Source organism: Aquarana catesbeiana, linkage group LG08, assembly GCF_042186555.1.
Source record: "Aquarana catesbeiana isolate 2022-GZ linkage group LG08, ASM4218655v1, whole genome shotgun sequence".
NCBI lineage: Eukaryota > Metazoa > Chordata > Amphibia > Anura > Ranidae > Aquarana > Aquarana catesbeiana.
The window spans coordinates 18802991-18820907 of NC_133331.1; the positions used below are offsets into that span (position 1 = coordinate 18802991).

The window sequence follows — 17917 nt, forward strand, 5'->3', positions numbered from 1 at the left end:
CTGATTGGATAGATTGATAGCAGCGCAACCATTGGCTCCTGCTGCTGTCAATCAAATCCAATGATGAGGCGCCGGAGGGTGGGGTCGAGTCCTGCATTCTGTGTGAATGGACACAGATGTGGGACTCGGGAGCGTGCCCACACTGCAACATATAGATAAGAGGTAGTATTTAAAACAACTTTGAAATACAACTTTATTGCAGAGGTTGGTGTTATCTTTTTATCTTGTTTCCAGTGTGTCAGTAGTATGTGACATTAAAGTCGATCTTCACAGCCTTCTTTTGACATATCCATCTGTGTTGTGTAGTACAGTCCTCAGCGTAATATTCACCAGATTGCTGCAACAACACACAATTTCCTGAGGATTCCTTTGGTGGCTGAAACCTGAGTAACAAAACAAATCTGGTAATTATGACTATTCGTCATATGCTAAATAAACAACACTCTAGGAAGAATAAATTAACTGCATTAAAAAGACCTTGGTCTGCACTTAAAGCGGAGTTCCACACAAAAATGGAACTTCCGCTTTTCGGAACCCTCCCCCTCTCCGGTGTCACATTTGGCACCTTTCAGGGGGGAGGGGGGTGCAGATACCTGTCTAAGACTCCCATGGGAGTCTATGCCTCTTCCCATCCCCACCGTGCTGTCTCCTGAGAACACACAGCTCCCAGGAGAGAGCGGGGACCACTTGGGACGCGCAGCGCAACTCGTGCATGCACAGTAGGGAACCGGGAAGTGAAGCCGCAATGCTTCACTTCCTGATTCCCTCACCTAGGATGGCGGCGGCAGCTGCCGAGAACCGAGCGGGTTCTCGGCATCCCCTGCCGACATCGCTGGACCCTGGGACAGGTAAGTGGCCATTTATTAAAAGTCAGCAGCTGCAGTATTTGTAGCTGCTGGCTTTTAATATATATTTTTTTTGGCAGTGTGGGTGAACCCCCGCTTTAACGGCTAAGAGAGTTAAAGGTAAAATGTTCCATGGCATTGGATAAAAGGAGGCATAGTGGAAGTCTTAATTGGATTCCTCATATGCGCAGACATCCCAACCTGCAAAAACTAATTTCAGGGAGGTGATGCTTCGCGCCAGCGCCGACAACCCCCCACCCCCTTCCCCCAATTAAATGCAGCTATACCAGTGTCCATGAAATGGAGCTCAGGCGTGCACTGAGTACAGAGTTCAGGGTTTAGGAATGCGCTACATACAGAGTGCAAGGTTCAGCAGGGGACATTAGGGATCAGTGTGGAGAGAGGGGGACATTAGGGATCAGTGTATAGAGAGGGGACATTAGGGATCAGTGTACAGAGAGGGGACATTAGGGATCAGTGTGGAGAGAGGGGGACATTAGGGATCAGTGTATTGAGAGGGGACATTAGGGATCAGTGTGGAGAGAGGGGGACATTAGGGATCAGTGTGGAGAGAGGGGACATTAGGGATCAGTGTATAGACAGGGGACTTTAGGGATCAGTGTGGAGAGAGGGGGACATTAGGTATCAGTGTATAGAGAGGGGGCATTAGGGATCAGTGTGGAGAGAGGGGACATTAGGGATCAGTGTATAGAGAGGGGACATTAGGGATCAGTTTGGAGAGAGGGGGACATTAGGGATCAGTGTGGAGAGAGGGGACATTAGGGATCAGTGTGGAGAGAGGGGGACATTAGGGATCAGTGTATAGACAGGGCACATTAGGGATCAGTGTGGAGAGAGGGGACATTAGGGATCAGTGTGGAGAGAGGGGGACATTAGGGATCAGTGTATAGACAGGGCACATTAGGGATCAGTGTGGAGAGAGGGGACATTAGGGATCAGTGTGGAGAGAGGGGACATTAGGGATCAGTGTGGAGAGAGGGGACATTAGGGATCAGTGTGGAGAGAGGGGGACATTAAGGATCAGTGCGGAGAGAGGGGACATTAGGGATCAGTGTGGAGAGAGGGGACATTAGGAATCAGTGTATAGAGAGGGGACATTAGGGACCAGTGTGGAGAGAGGGGACATTGGGGATCAGTGTGGAGAGAGGGGACATTGGGGATCAGTGTGGAGAGAGGGGACATTGGGGATCAGTGTGGAGAGAGGGGACATTGGGGATCAGTGTGGAGAGAGGGGGACATTAGGGATCAGTGTAGAGAGGGGACATTATGGATCAGTGTGGAGAGAGGGGACATTAGGGATCAGTATGGAGAGAGGGAAACATTAGGGATCAGTGGGGGGGGCGGTGATGTTCTGTGTAAGCATGCAGTGTACACTGTGTGAGTGCAGTGTGCTCTGTGTGACTGTTCTGTGCATGTTGAGTGTCATATACCACAGTGCACTTGGAGTACTGATTTCCGGACATGTCCATTACAGGTGGGGTAGAGCAGCACACCTGTCACTGGGACAGCAGAGGAGCACAGCTCTAAGCAGCATGCTGCATGAACTGGAGGCGGCACAGTGTCCCGGGACAGACAGCCAATAGGAAGCCAGAGGGATGTGTGCACTGTTTGTGGGCAGAGAGGGGACATTCACATTGCAGTAACATTACGTAACGCCGCTCCGTCTGCTCTGTCCTCTGTCTGTGGCTGAGTGACAGGTCCAGCCGGGAGATTGCCCAGCGCTTGCGGGTGTCTGGGAGCCCGCAGCCAAATGCGAGAGGTTCCTGCAAGTCGCGGGAGACTTGGGATGTCTGTATGCGTCAACTAAGTCATTGACCGTATTTGTGCATTCCTCCATTTTGCCCTCCATGTATTGTACTCTGTCCCCCATTTGTTGTATATCGGTAGAGAATTTGTGGATGAGGGAGGAGAGGTTAGACATGAGGGAAGATTGGAGTGAGAGGAGCATGTCCTCCATGGTGGAGTCCAGGACAGGTTGCCCAGTTGTAGGAAAGGAAGCAATGGAGGATTGTAATTCGTTATCAGTATGCACTGGAAGAATGTCTGTACTCACCCTTGGGGTGGGTTGATGAGGAGCATCCTTTCTCATCCTGGCTTTAGCCGGGCTCCCAAGTATAGGGCTGTTAGAAGTTGAATCTTGTGGGGAGAAGGTTGTAGTTTCACCCTCTAAGTCGCTGATGTTGGCGTCAGGCAGATCATCATCTGCCTAGGATGTCGAGGGAGAGCATGTGTGCTGCTCGCCGGCGCCATCTTGGCCTTCCTCTCTCAGCAGTGCCGGCCAGAGAAAGAAGGCTGTACGTTTTTTTCGGGCGGTGATCGTCCTTCCTTTTACGGGACAGTCAGAGGGAGGTAGCGGGCCTGATGAACGGTGATTCCCCCCCCGCTGGACAGCTGGATATCTCTGGTTCGTGTCGCAGAGTTCAGGCTTAAAGAGGAAGTAAACCCTGGTGGGTTTTACTTCCTCTTTATTTCACTGCAAAGGTAAAGCATAATGGGCTACTATGCATCGCACAGTAGCCCATTATGTGTCACTTACCTGACACAGGAGCCTGCGATGTCACCACTGTCCCCATGAGCAACGAGCTTCCATCTTCACCCCTCTTCCTTTCGGGGCCACGAACTCTGGCTCTGTGACTGGCCGAAGTCGAGTGACGTCACTCCCCCGCGCGGGAGCCACCAGTCACGGCATGACCCCCTTAGAAACGTCACCATCTGTCCTTTCTCAAGTGCGCATGTGCTGTAGACATCGGCGCACGCCTTTATTGTCAATATCTCCTAAATCGTGTAGGTTTAGGAGATATTTCCAGCACCTACAGGTAAGCCTTAATATAGGTTTACCTGTAGGTAAAAGTGGTTGTACAAGGTGTACAGGGTGTACAACCACTTTAATGCCGCGTACACATGACCGGACTTTCCAGCAGAAAAGGTCCGACGGAATCATTCTATCGGATATTCCGATCGTGTGTGGGTTTCATCTGACTTATTCTTTCGAAAATTCTGACGGACATAGAAAATGTTTTAAATCTTTCCGACGGAATCAGTTCCTATCGAGGAAAAACGATCGTCTGTATGCTAGTCCGACGGACCAAAAACGACACAAGGGCAGCTATTGGCTACTGGCTATTGAACTTCCTTTTTCTGGTCCCGTTGTACGTCATCGCGTTCTAAACGAGTGGACTTTGGTGTGATCGTGTGTAAGCAAGTCCGTTTCAGCGGAACTCCGTCGAAGAAACCGCCAGAGTTCATTCTGACGGAAAAAACGGTCATGTGTACGCGGCATAAGCGGCCATCTTCAAGCACTCACAAGCCACGCCCCGTGGAAGTTTTAATTGGATCAGTGAGATTTTGCGGTGTGCTTACAATGATCCTTTTCCTAGACTAGGCACGCAAATGTATTCACATATTTAGAACAAGCAGTAAAAACACTTTAAAACAAGCCTTCTTTAAATTCTGTAGCTATAGATGTTGTGGAGAAATTTGTCTTCTTTAACCTATTCGCGCCGATCGCCCTCAGACTGTCACAACTGCTTTACCATAGTAGATCCATACATTGCTTTGTTGTCCATCTAAAAATGAATCATGCTATTCTAAAAAGATTAATTTACAACTGTAACATTCTGGATCGCCCGTATCTCGTCATTACAGCCTAGCTGTTTACTGGCGTTGCTAGGTAATACGGGGGACCTGTCTCCGTGATCCAATCTAGTATCACGCTGTGCGCATGAGCCATGGGGAATCCATACGTCATCGCACCCCGTCCGCCGTTGCCATGCCGCTGCATGATGCCGGCGACAGCATAAGAGCAAGACGGGGAGTGGGCTAGGAAAGAAAAGAGACAAACCCAGTGCGAAAGTGTGTCAAGAAGGTTGCACTTCAAAGAATGTCAAACTACCGAATGTATACAAGAGGAAAGAAAAACAGGAGAGAAAAAAAATAAAATAATACAAAGAACAGATAATGGACAAAGAAAAAGACACGGAACTTGAAAAAGAAATATATAAATAAAATAAGAATAAATAAATAAGTAAATAGAATAAAAATGAATGTAAATAATAAAAATAAAATAAATGAGCAGTGCAGCGCTATATGTACAGCCAGAAAACTCAAATGTCACTCATAATAAATGTGGAAATAGGAAGGTTGATAGAAAAAGGTCTCCTCTGCGGTGGTCTAGGTGCTCATTAGGGATGAGCCGAACACACCCCTGTTCGGTTCGCACCAGAACATGCGAACAGGAAAAAAGTTTGTTCGAACACGCGAACACCGTTAAAGTCTATGGGACACGAACATGAATAATCAAAAGTGCTAATTTTAAAGGCTTATATGCAAGTTATTGTCATAAAAAGTGTTTGGGGACCTGGGTCCATGTTGATGAGGACAAGGGCCTCATCCCCACAACCCTTTGCCGGTGGTTGTGGGGGTCTGCGGGCGGGGGGCTTATCGGAATTTGGAAGCCCCCTTTAACAAGGGGACCCCCAGATCCCGGCCCTCCCCCCTGTGTGAAATGGTACCACTACCATTTCACTAAAAAACTGTCAAAAATGTTAAAAATGACAAGAGACAGTTTTTGACAATTCCTTTATTTAAATGCTTCTTCTTTCTTCCAACTTCCTTCATCTTCTTCTTCTGGTTCTTCTGGCTCTTCTGGTTCTTCCTCCGGCGTTCTCGTCCAGCATCTCCTCTGCGGCGTCTTCTATCTTCTTCTCCTCGGCCCGCTCCGCACCCATGGCATGGATGGAGGCTCCCGCTCTTCTCTTCGTCTTCTTCTCTTCTTCTTTTCTTCTCTTCTTCATTTTCTTCTCCGGGCCGCTCCGCATCCATGCTGGCATGGAGGGAGGCTCCCGCTGTGTGATGGCGTCTCCTCGTCTGACGGTTCTTAAATAACGGGGGGCGGGGCCACCCGGTGACCCCACCCCCCTCTGACGCACGGTGACTTGACGGGACTTCCCTGTGACGTCACGGGGAATGCCACAGGGAAGTCCCGTCATGTCCCGTGTGTCGGGGGGCGGGGTCACCGGGTTGCCCCGCCCCCCATTATTTAAAAACTGTCAGACGAGGAGACGCCGTCACACAGCGGGAGCCTCCCTCCATGCCAGCATGGATGCGGAGCGGCCCGGAGAAGAAAATGAAGAAGAGAAGAAGAGAAGAAAAGAAGAAGAGAAGAACATGAAGAAGAAGATGAAGAAGATGAAGAGAAGAGCGGGAGCCTCCCCCCATGCCATGGGTGCGGAGCGGCCCAAGGAGAAGAAGATAGAAGACGCCGCGGAGGAGATGCTGGATGAGAACGCCAGAGGTAGAACCAGAAGAACCAGAAGAAGAAGAAGATGAAGGAAGATAGAAGAAAGAAGAAGCATTTAAATAAAGGAATTGTCAAAAACGCTTGTTATTTTTAACATTTTTGACAGTTTTTTAGTGAAATGGTAGGGGTAAGTACCCCCTTACCATTTCACATGGGGGGGCCGGGATCTGGGGGTCCCCTTGTTAAAGGGGGCTTCCAGATTCCGATAAGCCCCCCGCCCGCAGACCTCATCAACATGGGGACAAGGTGTTTTGGGGGGCTACCCCAAAGCACTCTCCCAATGTTGAGGGCATGTGGCCTGGTACGGTTCAGGAGGGGGGGCGCACTCTCGTCCCCCCCTCTTTTCCTGCAGCCTGCCAGGTTGCATGCTCAGATAAGGGTCTGGTATGGATATTTGGGGGGACCCCACGCCGTTTTTTTTTTTTTTTTTGGCGCAGGGTTCCCCTTAAAATCCATACCAGACCTGAAGGGTCTGGTATGGAATTTAGGGGGACCCCCACGTTATTTTTTTTTTAAATTTTGGCCGGGGTTCCCCTTAATATCCATACCAGACCTGAAGGGCCTGGTATGGAATTTAGGGGGACCCCCACGTCATTTTTTTTTTAAATTTTGGTTCAGGGTTCCCCTGTGGGAAATTTCCATGCCGTTTTTATCAATGAACTTCTATGTGTATTGTCGGACCGGCAATGCAATAGCCGCGAGTAGTTTTAAATGACTTTTTTTCCTTTGAAATGTCATTTTGCTGTCAGACTGTTCTAAACACGGGAAACATGCGCCCCTTTACAGGCATACTATAGACACCCCCCAGCTACGAAATTTAAAGGGATATTACACTTTTATTGTTTGACTTTAAGCATTATTAAAATCACTGCTCCTGAAAAAACGGCCGTTTTTAAAACTTTTTTTTGCATTGATCCATGTCCTCTGGGGCAGGACCCAGGTCCCCAAACACTTTTTATGAGAATAACTTGCATATAAGCCTTTAAAATTAGCACTTTTGATTTCTCCCATAGACTTTTAAAGGGTGTTCCGTGGCATTCGAATTTGCCGCGAACACCCCAAATTGTTCGCTGTTCAGCGAACTTGCGAACAGCCAATGTTCGAGTTGAACATGAGTTCGACTCGAACTCGAAGCTCATCCCTAGTGCTCATATCAGTTCATATACTGCAATGCAATACGTGATTCCACCACCAGCTAGCCAAACCGCTCACCTCAGCAAATGGACCCCTGAGCTAACAGATGGGTCAAGAAGGCATTTGCCACTCTCAGTGGACATAGATGGGAACTTGCATGGGCAGACAGTCACACGATAATAGAAGACCACACTCAGTAGTTCTCAGTTGGTGATCATATTCACAAGTAATATAAAAATAAATATATAGTGCACACTGTGTGGCTAAAACAATCACATTTATTGAAAGTCAGGTACTCACATAACAAGCACTACAACCCTAGTGCTGGTATAAAGGTGTATATGACATCATAAGATAACATCAAAGGAACTCCCGCACGCGTATCGTCCGAATCTGGACTTCCTCAGACATTGCTTCTGAGGAAGTCCAGATTCAGACGATACGCGTGCGGGAGTTCCTTTGGACATCACTGCAGCCACCCTTTCTATTTTGATGTTATCTTATGATTCCAACTATTTAAAGGGGACTTTATTACATTTATTATGAGTGACATTTGAGTTTTCTGGCTGCACATATAGCACTGAACTGCTCACTTATTTTGTATACATTAAAGGTTTTATATGTTTGCCTTCAGTGTTCAGCTGCTTTTATTTTACAGCTAGGAGTTAGTATTTGCGCTGACTGAATTTTCATTTACATAAATAATAAAAATAAAATTATTAATATAAAAATACAAATAGAAGTAAAATTAAAAATTAATAATAATTAAAATAAATAAAATAAAATATAAAACAAAATAAAAATTAAAAATAAATAAATAATAATGAAAAAATGAAAATAAAATTAAACAACCTTTTCAGAAACATAGGAGTCACATAAGAGTAGCACTGGAAAGAACCCAGAAAGCTGAAGCCCCCGACTTAAACAAGCCTGTAGCAACATATTTTGTTTCTCAGAAATACCAAGTACAGTACATGAGTTGAGGGGCATGGTCATTGAATAGGTATCATGACCAGTGAGGGGGGGAGACCATGACCATCTCCTCCATCGTGAGGCATACTGTACATACACCTTGGGTACAGTTCAGCCACCAAACGATCCTACCTGTGTTTTTTCTTGACGACAGATGATTTAGATTGGGAAGTTGTTCACAATTAAAATGTATATAACGATTTTTGACTTTTTATTCTGTACTACTTCTTTATGCCATCTTGTTTCTCTCTATTCTAGTATGGCATCCTCCAGGGGCAGTTTACTCTTTCACTTTGATCTTCGACCATTTTGTTATATTCATTCTTATTTTTATAGATTTTTTCTTTTCTGATTTTGTTATTCATTTTTTCTCTATTTCATTTTCTTTTAGTTTAGTTTATTTCCATTTTTATTATTATTATTATTTATTTTTATTTTTACTTCTATTTGTATTTTTATAATTTTTTTTATTTTTATTATTTACATTTCTTTTTATTTTATTAATTTATTTATTTTTTCTTATTTTATTTATATATTTCTTTTCCAAGTTCCGTGTCTTTTTCTTTCTCCATTATCTGTTCTTTGCATTTATTTATTTTTTTCTCTCCTGTTTTTCTTTCCTCTTGTATACATTCAGTAGTTTCACATTCTTTGAAGTGCAACCTTCTTGACACACTTTCGCACTTGGTTTGTCTCTTTTCTTTCCTAGCCCACTCCCCGTCTTCCTCTTATGCTGCCGCCGGCGTCATGCAGTGGCATGGCAATGGCGGACGGGGTGCGATGACGTATGGATTCCCCATGGCGCATGCGCACAGCATGATACCAGATTGGATCACGGAGACAGGTCCCCCGTATTACCTAGCAACGCCAGTAAACAGCTAGGCTGTAATGACGAGATACGGGCGATCCAGAATGCAACAGTTGTAAATTAATCTTTTTAGAATAGCATGATTCATTTTTAGATGGACAACAAAGCAATGTATGGATCTACTATGGTAAAGCAGTTGTGACAATCGGATGGCTGTTTGTTTAATTGGGTTACAAATGGGAATGTCTGTAGGTGTTTAGTTACATGTCTATGGCGGGAATGTGACGTCATTGGATGTCAAGGGGCGGGTCTGGGGTCAACTTTTCTGTGCACTGATTGGTGAATGGTTCTTTAAATAGTGCTCTGATTGTGTCACAATTTGTCACATACCTGATGAAGGGGTCCTGCGTGGCTCCGAAACGTCGCCTTTTTTTGTAACTATGTGATCATTGATTAAAATTTTGGAGTCAGTTTTGGAGATCTGTGCTGGTGACATTTTCTCTCTATGGCTGTCACAGTGGTCACATGAGCGGAAAGCTCACAATCGCAAGTATACATCGGGAGATCACCGATCCCCGCCGGCTACCATACTGGGAGCGTGCAGGGTGCGCACGTTCAGCACAGTAAGTTGTTTTAACAGGGCCGCATATATGCAGCTGCCCGGCATTAAGGCCCACCCACTCCAGATTACTTTTAATGGCATCAGCCTGCTGGTCCTCTAATGTAAATACAAAACAGATGTTTCTAAGCTGTTAGAAATGGACTGAAATACAATTTTAGTCTTTGTTGTGATATTTGAGGATTGTTCAGGATGAATTACTTTGCAGAACAAGCAGCTAGACAGGTAACTAAGGACTTGTAAAGCTCTCTCACTGCTTTTTAAGAATAGGTAAATAATTTAATGTCTATAAGCAGAGCACCAATGCACTTTAAACTGAACCTAGACCCAATCACTAAAATCTCATCTAGGCTTTATCATCTTTATATCATATTAAAAGTTATTTTCCATTATTTAAAAACTGCAGCTTTCATTAAAGCGGAACTTTAGTCATTTTTTCATCTTTCCATCTATTAAATCTTCTGCCCTTGTTGTTGTTTTAACTTTGGATAGTAAAACATTTTTTTCTGCGAGTACATACCTTATACAGCCCACTTCCTGTTTCTTGTCTGGTCTTTATCCTAGGCTTATGACATCATGCACAGCTCTCTCTCTCACTCTTCTGAGAGTTTGCCAGGAAGGGAGGGGGGATGAGTCATAAGAGGGCCAGTGAGAGCTGCAGAGCTGGAGGTGTGTCTGTGTAACTTCCCAGAAGTGAACAGGCAGCAGCTTCAGCTGCCCACAGTTAAAATGGATGCAGCCAGACTTAGTGGAGGGAGATTTCTGCAGCATATTTGGCAAGTAGGGATGAGCCGAACACCCCCCGGTTCGGTTCGCACCAGAACATGCGAACGGACCGAAAGTTCGCACGAACGTTAGAACCCCATTGACGTCTATGGGACTCGAACGTTCGAAATCAAAAGTGCTCATTTTAAAGGCTAATTTGCATGGTATTGTCCTAAAAAGGGTTTGGGGACCCGGGTCCTACCCCAGGGGACATGTATCAATGCAAAAAAAACTTTTAAAAACGGCCGTTTTTTCGGGAGCAGTGATTTTAATGATGCTTAAAGTAAAAAAAAAAAAAAGTGAAATATTCCTTTAAATATCGTACCTGAGGGGTGTCTATAGTATGCCTGTAAAGTGACGCGTGTTTCCCGTGTTTAGAACAGTCCCTGCACCAAATGTCATTTTTAAAGGAAAAAATCTCATGTAAAACTGCTTGCGGGTTTAATGTAATGTCGGGTCCTGGCAATATGGATGAAAATCAGTGAGACAAACAGCATGGGTACCCCCCAGTCCATTACCAGGCCCTTTGGGTCTTGTATGGATATTAAGGGGAACCCCGCACCCAAATTAAAATAAGGAAAGGTGTGGGGCCACCAGGCCCTATATACTCTGAACAGCAGTATACAGGCGGTGCAAACAAGACAGGGACTGTAGGTTTGTTGTTAAGTAGAATCTCTTTGTAATTTTGAACTGGTACATTTTTAACATGTTTAGCTCCAGCCAAAACATCTATTTTAAGCTTTTTGGAAAACATAGGGAAGGGTTATCACCCCTGTGACATTTGTTTTGCTGTCTGTGCTCCTCTTCAGAAGATTTCACCTCACTTTTTGTCCTAATGACAAATGTTTTTTGAAAATTTGGGTTTTTTTGTGAAACAAGGATTGGTGATAAAGCATCAGTGGAAAGGAGAAAAGTTTTTCCCATATTAACTCTTACAGGAGAGAATTTCCCTTCCTAGGGGTAGATTTATTCTCACTTCCTGTTGTCTCCTTCCGTTTGCAAGTAGGAGTCGTTTGTAAGTTAGTTGTTTGAAAGTAGGGTCCTGCCCTATATACTCAGCAGAAATTTGGGCCTTAGGTGTTGCTGTGGCCACAACACTGTAAGCCCTCACAGGGCTCTGCTGTGAAATATTAGATCAAGAATTGTAATTACATGCCCCTGTTAAACAGGAGCTGAAAAATTAGGCCTTAGGCACTGGTGCTGGTGCCACAACACTGCAAACCCTCACAGACACTCTAGTTGGAATGCAGGAACGAGCCCTGCTGCAAAGTATTACATAAAAAATTGTAATTACACGCCCCTGTTAAACAGGGGCAGAAAAAATGGGCCTTAGGCACTGGTGCTGGTGCCACAACACTGCAACCCCTCACAGACACTCTAGTTGGAATGCAGGAACGAGCCCTGCTGCAAGGTATTACATCAAAAATTGTAATTACACGCCCCTGTTAAACAGGGGCTGAAAAATTGTGCCTTAGGCACTGGTGGTGGCGCCCAGAACCAAAAATGTTCTTACAAGCTATCAGCGTGATGATTGAGGAGGAAGAGGATAATTACTCAGGGATAGTCACTCAGCATCAGCATAGGCAGTCTTTGAAGGGATCTGAGATTTCAAAAAAAATTATTCGGTTACATCAGCATCAGGTGCTTGGTAGCTGGTGGTGATCCAAGACTCATTCATTTTTATGAAGGTCAGTCGATCGACCGAGTCAGTGGACAGACGCACCCTGTGATCGGTTACCACGCCTCCAGCAGCACTGAATGTGCGTTCCGAAAGAACGCTGGATGCAGGACAGGCCAGTAGCTCAATTGCATACTGTGCAAGCTCTGGCCAGTGATCCATCCTCAAGACCCAGTAACCCAGAGGATTTTCGGTGGGAAAGGTGTCCAAGTCTGATCTTGCCCCTAGGTATTCCTGCACCATGTAAAACAGACGCTGGCGATGGTTGCTGGAACCGATCATACCTTGGGGCTGCGGACCAAAAAATTGTCTGAACGCATCGGTCACACGGCCACCTTCTCCACCGCTCCTTCTTTGACTGACCGAAGCCTCAGCAACACGTTGTCCAGAAACAGGAGTTTGTAACCTCCCAGTCTCTGGGAACGCGTTGCACAGACCTTTCTGCAAGGCCTCCCGAAGATGTTTCATCCTCTGCTCCCTCTGCGATGGCAAGATAAGGTCCGCAACCTTACCCTTGTAACGTGGATCAAGGAGGGTTGCCAGCCAGTATTGGTCCTTCTCCTTGATACCACGAATACGAGGATCCTTACGCAGGCTTTGCAGGATCAGGGAGGCCATGCAGCGTAGGTTTGCTGAGGCATTCGGTCCGGAGTCCTCTGGGTCACTAAGGACGACATGGTCCGCAGCCACCTCCTCCCAGCCACGTACAAGTCCATGTGTTTCTTGGGACTGATCCCTTAAAGACTGCTGCTGATGCTGAGTGCCAGGCTCCACCTCCATACTGACACAATCTTCCTCCTCCTCCTCCTCCTCTTCCTCCTCGTCCTCTTCCTGTGTGATCGGCGGGCACGCAGGAACACTGTCTGGATAAAGGGGGCCTTGAGAGCTAAGGAAGTCCTCCTCTTTCTGCCTCTGTTCTGCCTCAAGTGCCCTGTCCATTATTCCACGCAGCGTGTGCTCCAACAGGTGGACAAGGGGGACAGTGTCACTGATGCATGCACTGTCACTGCTCACCATCCTCGTGGCCTCCTCAAATGGTGACAGGACAGTGCATGCATCCCTGATCATGGCCCACTGGCGTGGGGAAAAAAAACCAAGCTCCCCTGACCCTGTCCTGGTGCCATAGTCGCACAGGTACTCATTGATGGCCCTCTGCTGCGTGTGCAGCCGCTGCAGCATGGCCGACGTTGAGTTCCACCTGGTGGGCATGTCACAGATTAGGCGGTTCTTGGGCAGGTTAAACTCCTTTTGGAGGTCCGTCAGCCGAGCACTGGCATTATATGACCGGCGGAAATGCACACAGACTTTCCTGGCCTGCCTCAGGACATCCTGTAAGCCCGGGTACCTGCCCAAGAACCGCTGCACCACCAAGTTAAGGACGTGAGCCAAACAGGGCACATGGGTCATTTGTCCCTGTCGGAGGGCAGAGAGGAGGTTGGTGCCATTGTCGCAAACCACCATTCCTGCCTTAAGTTGGCGTGGCGTCAACCACCTCTGAACCTGCCCCTGCAGAGCTGACAGAACCTCTGCCCCAGTGTGGCTCCTGTCCCCCAAGCACACCAGCTCAAGCACCGCATGGCATCTTTTGGCCTGCGTACTTGCGTAGCCCCTTGAACGACTACGGAGCACCGCTGGTTCCGAGGAAGAGACCATGGAGGAAGAAGAAGAGGAGGGGGTGGAGGAGAGAGGTGTGTCACAATCATTAGCATTTTGGAGGCGTGGTGGCGGAACAACCTCCAACACTACTGCACCTTGTCCTGCATCCTTCCCAGCTGCCAGCAGAGTCACCCAATGCGCCGTGAAACTTAGGTAACGTCCCTGTCCATGCCTGCTGGACCATGAGTCAGCGGTAATATGCACCTTACCGCTGACCGCCCTGTCCAGCGAGGCATGGACATTGCCTTCCACATGCTGGTAGAGAGCCGGAATCGCCTTCCGTGAGAAAAAGTGGCGTTTGGGTACCTGCCACTGAGGAACCACACATTCCACAAACTCACGGAAGGGGGCAGAGTCTACCAACTGAAAAGGCAGCAGTTGAAGTGCTAGCAATTTTGCCAAGCTAGCATTCAACCGCTGGGCATGTGGATGGCTGGGAGCAAACTTCTTTCGGCGGTGCAGCAGCTGGGGCAGGGAAATTTGCCTGGTACAATCTGACGTCGGTGTACCAAAATCAGATTGCCCACAAGTACGTGGCTGTGACACACCTAATTCTACACCTTCATTCCTCTCAGTGCAGGTCTCAGAGAGGACTGAAGGTCTAGTGGGGTTGGAAATCTCAGCTGATGAGGAGCAAGCAGAGGTCCTCTTTGTTCTTTGGTGTGGGTCTTTTAGATACGCTTGCCAACGAACTGCATGGCAGGTCAACATATGTCTGGTCAAGCATGTGGTACCCAAGCGGGAGATGTTTTGGCCACGCGAGATACGCTTGAGACATATGTTGCAAATAGCAGCGGTGCGATCTGATGCACTCGTCTCAAAAAAGGCCCACACCAAAGAACTTTTTGAATAACGCGCAGAGACTGCAGCGCCCTGCACATGTGGAGCTTTGGGGTGTGATGCAGTCAATGTGCTGCCCTTAGGCTGGCCCCTGGAGGGCATCCTGCCTCATTGGTGATGTGCCGCCTCCTCCTCCTCCTCCTCCTCCTCCTCCTCTCTCCTATCAGGCAGTCAGTGACCTCATCATCCCCTCCCTCCTCATCACTGGAGCAAACCTGGCAGTATGCTGCAGCAGGGGGAGCATGACTGCCAGATTGCTGTCCTTCTTGGGCACCCCCTCTGTCCGTGCTCGTGTTACTGCCTTCATCGAGCTCAGTATCATCATCAGAGCCTTCCAAACGCTGGGCATCCTCCTGGAGCATGTACCCAACACTGTGGTCAAACAGTTCGAGGGACTCCTCAGGAGGACATGGTGGGGCTAGGGAAGGAGTCACTGATGACATTGAGCCGAGGGAAGAGGCCGCTGCTTTGCCAGACAAAGTACCCTGGGCATGGGTGAGAGAGGATGAGGAGGATGAGGACGGCTTGGTCATCCACTCGACCAAGTCTTCTGCATGTTGCGGCTCAACATGGCCAGCTGCCGAAAAAAAGGCCAAGCGTGTCCCATGGCCACGTGCTGATGAGGATGCACCGTCTCCACGACCAACACTAGACACAGAGCCTGCTTGCCCTCTCTTATTGGCTTGTGACTGTCTGCCTCTCCTTCTTGGCCTTCCAGACATACTAATGGCCTGTAGCTGCACTAAGCTGGGATATATATATATATATATATATATGTACTGATACTGCAGCTAGCAAAATCAACTGCCTGCCTGTAGTATGAGAACACCACCAACCTTCTACAGGTAGCTTTAGCTGAACACTGTGAGGTGGATGCACCCCACTAACTTGTAGGTTTAGCTGAACACTGTGAGGTGGACGCACCCCACTAACTTGTAGGTTTAGCTGAACACTGTGAGCAGGACGCACCCCACTAACTTGTAGGTTTAGCAGAACACTGTGAGCAGGATGCACTGCACTAACTGTAAATAGTCTAGCTGCCTGACTGTGGTACTAATAGGATCAAAAGAACACGATTAATTTTCTTCAGGTAGCTGTATATACTGTAACAAGACAAGCCTGCCTGTCAGTAAGAAGATAACAGGAACGGATCTAGCTGAACACTGTGAGCAGGACGCACCGCACTAACTTGAAGGTTTAGCTGAACACTGAGCAGGACGCACCCCACTAACTTTTGTAGGTTTAGCTGAACACTGTGAGCAGGACGCACCCCACTAACTTGTAGGTTTAGCTGAACACTGTGAGCAGGATGCACTGTACTAACTGTAAATAGTCTAGCTGCCTGACTGTGGTACTAATAGGATCAAAAGAACACCAGTAATTTTCTTCAGGTAGCTGTATATACTGTAACAAGACAAGCCTGCCTGTCAGTAAGAAGATAACAGGAATGGATCTAGCTGAACACTGTGAGCAGGACGCACTGCACTAACTGTAAATAGTCTAGCTGCCTGACTGTGGTACTAATAGGATCAAAGGAACACCAGTAATTTTCTTCAGGTAGCTGTAAATACTGTAACAAGACAAGCCTGCCTGTCAGTAGGAATATAACAGGAACTGATCTAGCTGAACACTGTGAGCAGGACGCACTGCACTAAATGTAAATAGTCTAGAAGATAACAGGAATGGATCTAGCTAAACTGAATACAGTGTATATATATATATATGCAACCCCTGGGATGCCATATATATACACAATACACTGTAAGTGCAGCTAACTGACTGACTGTTCTGCCTAATCTATCTAACTCAAATCAAATGTCACTGTCTGTCTCTCTCTCTCTCTTAATGAACGCCGGAACACACACTACACAGGGCCGCCGTGCAGGCGGCCTTATATAGTGTGGGGCGTGTACTAAATCCCCTGAGCCATAATTGGCCAAAGCCTCCTTGGCTTTGGCCAATTACGGCTCTCTGTTCAGGCGGCGCTGTGATTGGCCAAGCATGCGGGTCATAGTGCATGCTTGGCCAATCATCAGCCAGCAATGCACTGCGATGCCGCAGTGAATTATGGGCCGTGACGCGCCACACGAATTTGGCGCGAACGGCCCATATCGTTCGCAATTCGGCGAACGGGCGAACAGCCGATGTTCGAGTCGAACATGGGTTTGACTCGAACACGAAGCTCATCCCTATTGGCAAGTACAGAATCACAGTATATATAAAATACAATGCAAAGTGGTTGGAGGGAAGCTTTAGAATGGCAAATGTGTTTTTATTATAAATTATGTGACCAGACTGCAATTCCTCTTTAAAATAATACCTGGTAGTCTTGCCATGACTTGTTTAGGGACTTCCTGTCATGGGGTGACAACTGACTAACAGTAGTGCCACTGTGCCCTTGGATGATGTCTGTTGTGACAAAACGCTTTGGGAGGAGCTTAGCAGTGATAGCATCACACCTGCTCATCCGAGGGGCTCTGCTGTTACAAGTCTGTTTCTTGATCGTATAAGAAGAGTACCTTTCTTGTATACAATAAACAGTGCGATTGCTTGCTATACTATGGAGTTCCTCTTTTTTTCCTACATGCTGGATGCTATTGAGTTTATTATTATTGGAGTTCTGGAGTGGGAGAGATCCGTTCTGGTTACCAGGGATCAGGGGCATTGCTGGGTCTACAAAAGATTTGGGGCTAGACCTCATAGCAGCGTAGTAAAGAAAGTCGTAGGCTTGGGCGGGCATACACATGTATATAATATATGTGTGTGTGTGTGTATATCCCCAGAAAGCCTCCCCCTTGCATCAGGGTCCCCAGAGAGCCCCCCTTACATTAGGGTCCCCAGAGAGCCTCCCCCTTAAATCAGGGTCCCCAGAGAGCCTCCCCCTTAAATCAGGGTCCCCAGAGAGCCCCCCCACTTACATCAGGGTCCCCAGAGAGCCTCCCCTCCCCTTGGGGACCCCTGCAGAGACTCGGGGCTATGGGCCCCAGATTCGGGGCTATAGCCCCAGAAGCCACCCTCTAGCGACGCCACTGCCAGGGATCGACTCGGGTGTTGTTAAAGTGCTGTCAGACCTCCTATACTTTCAGGTCTTACCTTTTGGTAAGCAGTACATGTGTGTAAAGGTGTATTTTCACTAAAGATAACACATTGCTGCTCAGGATTTTTTCATGGATTTTTTGGACACATGTGTTCACTATTGATCACTTTGGTTCACAGTATTATATATTATATTAGATATACTGTATTTATATTTTGAAAAAAAATATTTAGTTGTCACTTT

General features: G+C 47.1%; 1 protein-coding gene across 2 annotated transcripts in view; it reads right to left on the bottom strand.

The window, feature by feature from the left end:
* Nucleotides 1–179: 179 nt before the first annotated feature.
* Nucleotides 180–17917, bottom strand: part of LOC141105220 (natural killer cells antigen CD94-like) — a 69390-nt gene continuing 51652 nt past the window's right edge. For both annotated transcript variants that reach the window (XM_073595107.1, XM_073595106.1), the window contains exon 7: nt 180–383. In XM_073595107.1, coding sequence (XP_073451208.1) covers nt 239–383 — 145 coding nt within the window. In that variant the 3' untranslated portion in view covers nt 180–238. The remainder of the gene's footprint in view (nt 384–17917) is intronic.